General features: G+C 33.3%; 1 protein-coding gene across 1 annotated transcript; it reads right to left on the minus strand.

Annotated features, from left to right (window-relative positions):
• Positions 1–726: 726 nt before the first annotated feature.
• Smp_129200 (hypothetical protein) lies at positions 727–9,527 on the minus strand (the record flags this gene model as incomplete). The annotated part of the gene is made up of 4 exons (XM_018794843.1): positions 727–1,002; positions 4,285–4,638; positions 6,521–6,587; positions 9,367–9,527. 4 exons carry the CDS (start codon positions 9,525–9,527, stop codon positions 727–729), a joined length of 858 nt encoding a protein of 285 aa, XP_018647035.1.
• Positions 9,528–10,672: the final 1,145 nt, after the last annotated feature.

Genomic DNA, 10,672 nt, shown 5'->3' on the forward strand with positions numbered 1-10,672 from the left:
TATGATTTTGAAGTCAATGTTACTAATGATTTAAATTATCCTATTGTTGATATTCAGCACTAAAACTTTGACCGATCTGTATTAAAATATATGCATCCTGTATGGACTGTCCTGTTTTAAACATCCAGATAACAACAAAACGTTCATCTTGGATTCTACCACTAATCTGAAACTTTCTATTTCACATAGCATATCGAATTGGTTATATTCAGATAATCTTAACAAAAATTGAATAAATTCTAATCTATTATATCATCAACTGATTAACTCAAACACTTCCGCATAATAAGCAAAGATGGACAGTGGCTAGCAATGAAATCCAGGATGTGCGTTTCATCCTATTTAGGACTCGTCAAGCTGGATGTACCTGCATCTCAGACTCGTTGATGTTCACTCTGGGACTCAAACCCAGTACCGTTTCGCTTCAAACACCATCGCGTTATCCACTTAGCACATATGCCAATATGAGATTGATCAATTGCAATCTTAATTGTCAATGGGAAGATTCAAGACCCTTAGTTTGTGCTGAAGATATCGTTCAGAAGGGCGATGAAAACTCCATGACCAAATCATCCAGCTCAGAGAACAAAACTTCATCAAGATTCAAACAAACAATACCAGGTGAACTTCCATATAATGTTATGAAAATTTACTGGAAAACATATATATATTTACATTATTCTGATGACAACAAAGAACACTTTATGTATACATATCGTACTTGCATCAATCATACCCCACGGTCTTTACAGATTGGTAAGATCTTTTTCTTGTTGATTTCAATGATAAAGGATGATCAATACCATCTTCGTTATTTCTTATTTGATCCTTTGTATGGTTATTATTATCACGATAAGTAACTCTATTGATACCATTAGTATCATCAACATTTCTATGTATTTTATTAGATTTACGAATATGATTTTTATTTGATTGTACCGATTCTTTTAAAGGTTTTATTAAATTATTTTCATTGTTTGCCATTTTTAATCCAAGATGAACCTGGCAAATAGATATAAATAGGTTATAAGAATAAAATAATTTGAATCATGAAGTGATCTTAGAACTTTATTAAAATCATGAAAGAACTGGACAACTGACTCATTTGTTTATGCGGTTTCTCGGTAGCGTGCATTCACAACCCAGAATTCACGAATTGAACTCATAATGTTTGGCCGGATATCTAACATTCATCTACTATAGGTAATGGATAAAAGCTGTGAAATTTTGTGGATTGTTTGAAGCTAAACATGTACACCATTGGATACCTCCTCAGTTATCCCTGAGTCCCCAAATGTTCTGGTACGACCGACAGTGGTGAGAGTCAGCTCTCCCTCTCCAAATGCTCTCACATGGCCACGCGTATATAGCCTCTGCCACACAAGTCCTAATCACTGCCTTCTCACAGTGGCATTACTGTTGTTTACGAAATTGAGAGGACGAAAAGCGAATGTCCGACGCTTTAACCGGATTGATGAACACGGAAAGTCCACCTAGGGGAGTTGGAAAACCCTGATTCTAAACAAATGGTGCACATGGGCTCCAGTAGCCCGAGGGAACAAATGGCGTATGAACCAATTGTTGATCACCGGCTACCATGTAACTGCATCACATCCTCACGATGCTCCACTGCCTTGTGGACTACACCTTTAAGTCAAAGGCTAGGGGTGTGGCCCCCTAAGAAAACCACCCGCTTCAGTCTGGGCACCTGGGCAGTATCACAGCCCTCACACAAATCGAATGAGATTTGTGTGGCGCATATTTATCTGGTGCTTCCTTGTACCAATATTTATGTGTTTAAATAAATAAATAAAATAAACTATCCATCTCTGCTTATAATGCTTGTGAATTAAGGCTATATCGAGGCGATACGCGCAGTATGCACATAAGCCAATAATAAGAGACTGATCAATTGCAGTTCTAAACATCGATGGGAAGATTCAAACAGACAATACTAAGTGAATTTCAACTTCACCCCATTGCACAAGCAAGTGACTATCACGACTCAGTAGCTGAGTGGATAACGCGATGGCGTTTGAAGCGGAAGGTACTGGATACGAGTGCCAGAGTGAACATCAACTCTGATTTGAGGTACATCCAGCTGACGAGTCCCAAATAGGACCAAACCTACACTAAACATAATATGACTATCAAATTGGTCCAAATGACAAAGTGATCAATATGTAGAAAAAATCTTTATATTTTTAAATAATTATCTAGATTTACTGTATCTAGATATGGCCATCTATCATTATAGGTAAGATAAAGTTAATGGTTGGTTTGCTTCTTTTTATTTACGTAGTAAATTCTTTTCTCGACTATTTTGTTTTACTTTTTTTCTTTAAGAAAATTCTTTACAATATTGGTTTGTAACTACTCTAATACATAATTAATTTGTTTTTATATAGTTGAAATCATGAATCAATTGAAACTAGACCACCATGGAAAACCTGGAAGCACTGGACGGACGTTTCGTCCAGCTGTGCTCATCCACGATCCCGCCTCGTGAGATTGGAACTCAGGAGCTATCAGTCTCGCGCATGAGCGCTTAACCACTAGACCAGTGAGCCGGCCGGCATCCAACGGTGTTAATGTCTAACTTCAACCAATCCATGTAGTTTAGCAACCATTCACCAATGTCTTCAGTGAGTTGATATCTCACAACAGACCTGGTTGAACTCCACTGTTTACTGCTTCTCACTAGAACTCCAAGAAAATACCTCTTGGAGCCAGTCACTAGTAACCATATGATCATTACCAAAATAAGTTTTGTGGAGATTTTAGTAATTTTTTTATATAGTTGAAATCATGAGTCAATTGAAGCTAGACCACCATGGATGCACACTGCTAAGGAGTCCCACAATAGGACGAAATGGCCGTCCAGTGATTCCAGGTTTTCCATGGTTGTCTAGCTTCAATTGACTCATAATTTCAACTATATAACATAATTAATTAATTATTAAGTATTAACTAATGTTCTTTTCTTTCTAATTTCATTAGTGTTTATCAAATTTTATCAATTAAGCTGTAATATAATCACTAGCCTAATTGAATCATTATTTTATGGACTATGTTTTTTTTGGTATTGAGTGGTTGAACGTAGTAGTTGTTATTAGTTCCTTTGATTTTACTGTTACTCCTTATTGATGAATGTTTAGTAGAATGAAACCTAGATCAAATAGAATTTTCTGCTGACTATCTACAATCAAATGAAAAATGATTTCTATTATACTGATGATAACTTTGTCGTTATTTTATTGAACTTTGAAATAGTAAGATTCGTAATATTTATCATTATAGAGTTATAGAGATTTTTGAGTTTGGAATGACATCATGTGCTCACTAGTGACTAGCTTCAAGATAGATTTCCTGGAGTTCTAGTGAGAAGCAGTGACCAGTGGAGTTCAGCCGTGTCTGTTGTGAGTCTGTTACTCACTGAAGACAATAGTGGACAGTCGCGCAAGATCGTAAATTGGTTGAAGTTAGACGTTAACACGGTTAGATGTTGGTTCAGTGGTCTAAAGGTTAAGCGTTCGCGCGCGAGAATGAAGGGCCGGAGTTTGAATCCCGTGTTTGGGATCGCGAATATGCACTGCTGAGGAGTTCCATGCTAGAACAGAACACTTTTTGTCTGCTTTAAACCCGAAGTTTCTTAATTCCGCATAATTTTTTTTATTTTACTGATTTATATTTTCCTTAAATGTATACTGAATCCCTGGTCTTTTCTATTGCCACAAATATCTATATCTCCTGTACTACAATGGAATTTACCTTGACAGTTTCATCTCGCTGTACGATTGGGTTAATACAACTCGAACCGATATCCACATGTGCCGGGTTTTACGATGCAACTGACTGTAACGTCTACCTTTTTCTTCAAAGCGCTGAAATTCAATATAACTGTTCTGTAAAGTGTGCTCAATGAATAAAGATAGTCAATAGGAAACCTTTCTTAACATAGGTTTTGAGTTAGTTGACACTTGTCAGCAAGGCATATCTATAATCATAAGCAAATTGAAGCTTCATATGGGTTACAAAATTTTATCGACAAACTTTACAGTTCAGAGCGTTACCACTGAGCTGTAAAAAAACTTCCTATAGAATTGAGATATATACATTGATTAGCCAGTGAGACAACTAATATCAGGTTTGTCTAGTTTCGTTATTATTGAAAGGCTAACCAAACGTTAATTACTCCTTAGTAACTAATCAGCTGTAATGTGTAAACAACTCATTATTATCAATATTAATAAGTATGTTACTTTCAAGAAGAATTATACTTACTTTTTGAATATGTATAACAAAATCTATTGGTTGACAAAAACTCAAATTACATGTTGAACAATTTTGTTGTTCCTCATCTTCTACAAATCGATTATAATCAATACGATGTTGACGTGAATAATAATTTAAAGTGTTTTGTGCATTTTCAGAATCTTCTTTTCTATTTTCTTGTTCTTCCCCCAAATACGATTCATTTTTTTCTATTTGATTGACTATACTATTGTTATTATTATTATTAACATTAATTGCAACATGTGGAATAGATCTCATATTTTTAGATGTTAAAGATATGCTACTTTCAAATGATTCAGTAGTTGATGTTTTGAAACGAAAAGAGGTTGGTTTATTTCTAATCTTATTAACAGATTTATTGTTATTTTTATTGAAAAATATTATATTAGAATGAGAACATTCTTTAAAGGATTTTGAGTCGTATACTGATTTTTCAAGCTGAATCGCTGATGTACTGTTCATATTATCATCTTCATTTATAGCAGATGATGGATGATCCCGAGATTTAAGTATATCCTGTATCATAAATCTACATTTATGATCATTAGTACTATTAATACCATAATTATTAGATATTTTTGAAAGTGGCAATGTATTTCGATGTTCCTCATGATAATTCTTATAAGTTTGACATAATTCTTTGTTGATTAATTGTGAATTTTGACAAAATGATAATGATTGTTTTTGGCTACTTATAATGGGGTTATCAGTAGTATTCATAAACTGAATAAGTTTTTCATTCGATCTGTTATTTTCAGAATATTTATTCATAATCTAATATGTTTTTGCGGAAACAGAAGTAAAAAAAATGATCGATTTTTTTTAAAATTAATTGCCAGAAGGAGGTAAAACAAACTAGAGAACTGTGAAAGTTGGATAACTATGGTCATTAGTAAATGTGTATTTACCTCAAATGATGAGAGCAAGGTTATTATTATTATTATTATTAGCTTTATTCAACATTATATTTTTAGTACAATATAGGATTCTTGGCACAAAGTGTTGGGGATGTCAAATCCCCAGAACTTACTTGATAAAATGGCATAATTTTGTAATTTTATTTTGAAAATTTGAATTCAGCTGTTTTCGCGCCAAAACCGCTCTTTTTACCTTCACGTCATATTACCCACTTGTAAACTATCTTAAACGCTATTGGTCTATTGTTTCTTTGAGTGTGCTATTTTGTAATGATGCCCAAGGACAATTTGTTGCTGTATATTAACGTTTGAGTTTTTCCCCTTATGACTTGCTTGTACTCGGCGGATAATGGAATATATATATTTCCCTACTTTGCCTTGGACTTCTTCATCTAATTAGCGGGACAACAGATTAGATTTGCTTATCGTGTCATTTTGTTCTTTACCGCGAAATTGACTTAGTTCAAGCATATCACAAAGTATTTCAACAGGCTTCCGTTTCTTACTTCTTGGTAGATCCTGATGATAAATATTGAGTGATCACCAGTTAGAAGTTAGCAGTTCAATAAATCGACATCTAAATAATGTACATTCTTTTACCTCTATATTGCCAACAACCACAATATCTCTGGTTGGACCTTTTGTAACTTGTACAATGAAAGGTTGTACACTTTTCAAAAACTCACCTGAATAGATTATGCGATTAATAGCCATAATGGTACATTAAAGTAAACAAAATTAGATAACTTGTTTAAATATCTAGATAGCAGAAACAGGTAGTCCAGATGTTTAACCAGGCCGACATAATTTACTGAAGTTCAGATGACTTACACTGTTGATTTATCTCCAATTTCATTTTTATATAACGATCGTTTTATTTTAATGTGATATTAATTAGGTATATTCATTATTAATATAAATTTCATTTGAATTTTGTTCATACAAACATACAATCTCTATCCTGAATTAAGCTTTATATATACTTTTTATTTGTATATTTTCTTCATTCAGGTTACATTTGATATTCATTAACCAATCATCATATGGCGTTTGAAGCTAAAGGTACTGGATTCAAGTCTCAGAGTGTACATCAACGAGTCTAAGATGCAGGTATATCCAGCTGACAAATCCTAAATAGGACGAAATGTGCATCAAACTGGATTCCACTGTTAGTCACTATCCATCTTTACTTATTATTGTCAACTTTATCGTGAACTAATGCCTTCTTTTCTCTTCTATTATTCTCAAGTCAATTCAATAATCCCAATGTTAGGTATCTTAAGATAACTAACTTGAAAATAACTTACAATGCTTTCATTCACTATACATTTATATTCATCACTTTTCTGAGAATCAATACATTTATCATAATAGCTATAATGGTCAAAATAACAAAAAAAAAACAGTAACTGACTATTAAATAGTAATTCAGTAGTATATTAATGGTTGACTAAATTTATAAACAAAGTAGATTGACTTGATTTGTAGTTGAATTAATAACAGTTATGATAGTAATGTAAAAAAACATTTGATACTGAACAACTAACTATCCCTAATATTCAATTTTTCTCTATAACTAAATCTGGAGCTGAAGTTTAGACTTTCAGATCTTGTAATGTGCGCTTAACCTTCTGTTGAGGCGATCCATCTCTGCTTACCATGCTTGTGAATTAAGGCTATATTGAGGCAATACGCACAGTATGCATATATGCCAATTAGAGACTGACCAGTTGCAGTCCTAACAAATCGATGGGAAGATTCAAACAAACAATACTGAATGAATTTGATCCTGAATATTTCTTTCAATAGACATGACAAGCTCAGGAATCATTAAGAAGTATCTAATCCAATCAGCGTTTGATTAGAAGTTTTGCTAGAAATATCATGAAAATGAAAAGTCACATGTAGAGGTTCTGATTAGCTGATTACTACACTACCTCTACTATGTTTAGTATTATTCTAGAATTTTCAGGAAAACCCAAAGACTTCTAAAATACTATAAAAACCCTATATTGTCTGTACATAAATGAACCTTTGGAGTAACGTGCTTCTCGTATAGTTTGCACCTTTTCCCTCGTGTTCAAATCGCTGTGTAGTTCTAGCTTGAGGGTTACGAGACTAGCTCAGGGATCCGAATATAGCATTCAATCAGCAAGACATATCACTTCAAACCACTGTGTTGACATCTGATGGTTTACGTTTTCTAACTTCAGTCAATTCATAATATTGTATAAATCTTATCTACTTCTAATGATAATAGTTATCTTCAAATCATCAACTGGTCATATTTATTAAACTAATCAAAATAGATTGCATTACATAAAACGTTATAACTACTTATTTGGAACTAGAAGAGTAGGTCATATAAATCATGGATAGATCATTTCAAATGAAGGATTTTCTGCTATCAGATCAATCAAATGATATACTAATGCCCTAACTTTATACCATTTATCTTGGTAACTATACTAGAAAATCGGATTGTTAATAAGATTCGAACCAGCTGTTTTTCAAATGTGTAATATTTAGTCTTGGTAAGTATTCTTCAGTCATTTGAAGATAATTCTGTTCTATATATTATTATGAACAACAACATGAGTGAGGACAATTGAATGTTCATAGTTGAAATCATGAGTCAATTAAAGCTAGAACACCAGGGAAAACTTGGAATCACTGGACGGCCGATTCGTCCTATTGTGGGATTCCTCCACGAAGACACCTTACTAACAGTTGAATGTATTTGACACGCAAATTACAGACTATCTCACTAAATTCTGATAACCATACAGTCAATAGTTAATTTGCAAAATAACAATCAATTGTCTCAATCTTAACTAATTCTTGTGCGAATATCAGTCCGTCTTCTCTGATTTCATGGTACATGCATTTTCGTACCGATTGCGTTTCATTCCTGTTCTTTCCTTATCAATCTTCTGCCAAAATGCATTCTATGTCTGACCATCACCATATACTACTTATATCAATATAAGTAGACCACACGACAATACCACTAGTTTCCTAATCATTCCGTATTAAATACTTGATTGCTGACTTATTCAACCATGAAACTAGATGAATTAATATATTGTACTGAATTATAGTCAGTTGCTAAGTGAATTGTAGTAAACTATTTTTTATTTTAATGTTTTCACCTATAGTGAAATATAAAGTAATGAGAACATGTAATATATATCTTAGCCATCTTAATCAATAAAGATTTATTACCGCATCAATTGATTTTTATATATTAACTATTCAGTGTACTCAGTCAGTCCGTCGGTCAGTTAGCTACAACGTAGAACCAGGCACACATATACATCGGTCCAAGTTGCCATACCTCATTAGCACAACAAGATGAACACCGAATTCATAGAGGTAGTTAATTGAGTGGTGGTAATATATAAAAGATAGGTTATATATAAGGATCTAGTATAGGAAGGAATAAAGTTATGAAGCAATTTTAATCTCAAGGTTTAAGGGAACATAAAGAGTGTATACACCTACGCCATTGTGATCGATACTGAGCCATGCCACACAGAGTCTCCAACCATTGTTTATGATAGTCATGCGGACCCCAACCAAGTAGTCTGCATCTACCAACATGGTTTAGACTAGAAGTTAGTAACTTCAAGCACTGATGCCACGTTTTGGTTTGTCCGCCTCTAACTCTCTTCCAACCATCCCCAATACTAGTCAGCATTGCGCGTCGTGGTAACCAGTGTTCAGGATTAATCAAGATAAAATTTCAAGCAGACAACATGTCATAGTGTTAGATTGATGTTTTCCTATTTTTATTTCTGCAATGATTTTACTGAAATTCATCTATGTAAAATATATGCAAAGAATCAAGGAGAAATGCTTTACAACATATCAGAATTGGATGATGGCAAGCAATGGAATCCAGAACGCATGTTTTGTCCTATTCACATTTACAAGTTACCTTTTATCAGTTACTTAAATTGTTTATTCTGGTGAACATTTTCTTTTGAACAAGGTTATTTTCTATAAGATGAGTTTGTCGACCCTATACCCAACCTTATTTCTTTACTCAGGCTTAGGAACTGTAGGAACCCTAGACAAGCTATATGCGAAGTTATCTCTTGTCAATAGTGTTATTTAATTAAGTTTGCACATTGACTTTTTGTTTACTTACATGTTTTCTGTTGTATTCAATTCATCATAGTGATTTAAAGATGATGATGTTAATGATGAGTTTCTACTTAAATCCATCGGAACATTATCATCATTAGTTGCTATTTGATTGAATAGACAATAAGCTGATTTTAACTGGTTGTCCATAACAAATGATGCCATTGTAGTTGGTCGTTGATAATAGTAATAATAATAATAATCATTACTATTATTGTTTTGAATAGAAGTAGTAGTAGTAGAAGTAGTATAATCCATATTCTTCACATTTGCCTAAATGTATTAGAAGTTTATTGAACAGAAGAATAAAGAATCATTTTAACATTTGATTATTGAATAGATATACATCGACTAAAAGATAATGGAAATTTTTCTGTGAATACTAACTCTAAGACTCTTGTAAGGACGGCTCATTGGTAAACTCTAGGAAGCTTCAAGAAGCCCAGAAAGAGCCGAAGACATACAATCCAATCACTGCTAGGAGAATATTTTAGGACGTCGATGTGTGGCTTCCCTATTGGATGGATAAGAATGACCCCCTGTGTGCCTATTGGTTATCCGAAATGATAATTTAATCTCAGTCAAAAACTATAATTACATGAGATTCCTGTACTATATTTTGACACTGTTTTGGGGAATAAAGTTCCTACTTACTAGTTCTTCTGTCTTCTATCTTGCGACGTTGCGGGTTCTATCGTTCAAGTAGTCTAGTAGTACGCGACATAGTAAAAATCAAGCTCTAGATATAACAACTCTTTTTCCTAATGAAGATACAGAAGAACAGCAATGGGATTCTTTCTCAATTCATTGACTAATGACATAATATTCAACTTAAAGATACCTTTTTAGTTATATATCAAGCTTCCAAGTTTTCCATAGAAGGTCTAGCTTCAATTAACTCATGATATCAACTATTAAAATTACTGAAATCTCCACAAAAGCCCCTTACTAGTAATCTACTAAAATGTACAGAATTATTTAAACTATGTAGCTGAAGTAATTGATATCAATTTCAAAGAGGCTTAATATATGTAATGAAAAGGATTGGTATTTTGATCCACATTAGGGTCGTTTCATTCTTAGTTCCAATTTTACCATTTCATTATGACCTACACTCTTTACCGTGATATTAAAAAAAATTTACTTACCTATTGTTGGGGAGACCCAGAAAATTCCTTTAAAAAAAAAAAGAGACCTCAAAATGATGAGAAACATCTTATCCATTCTTATCACTGCCACTCAATATCACAGTTAGAGACATCATCATCAAGTTATTCAGTCCAAGGTCATTGTTGGGGAGACTTAGAAGA

This window comes from Schistosoma mansoni (genome assembly GCF_000237925.1).
Source record: "Schistosoma mansoni, WGS project CABG00000000 data, supercontig 0183, strain Puerto Rico, whole genome shotgun sequence".
Taxonomy (NCBI): Eukaryota; Metazoa; Platyhelminthes; class Trematoda; order Strigeidida; family Schistosomatidae; genus Schistosoma; species Schistosoma mansoni.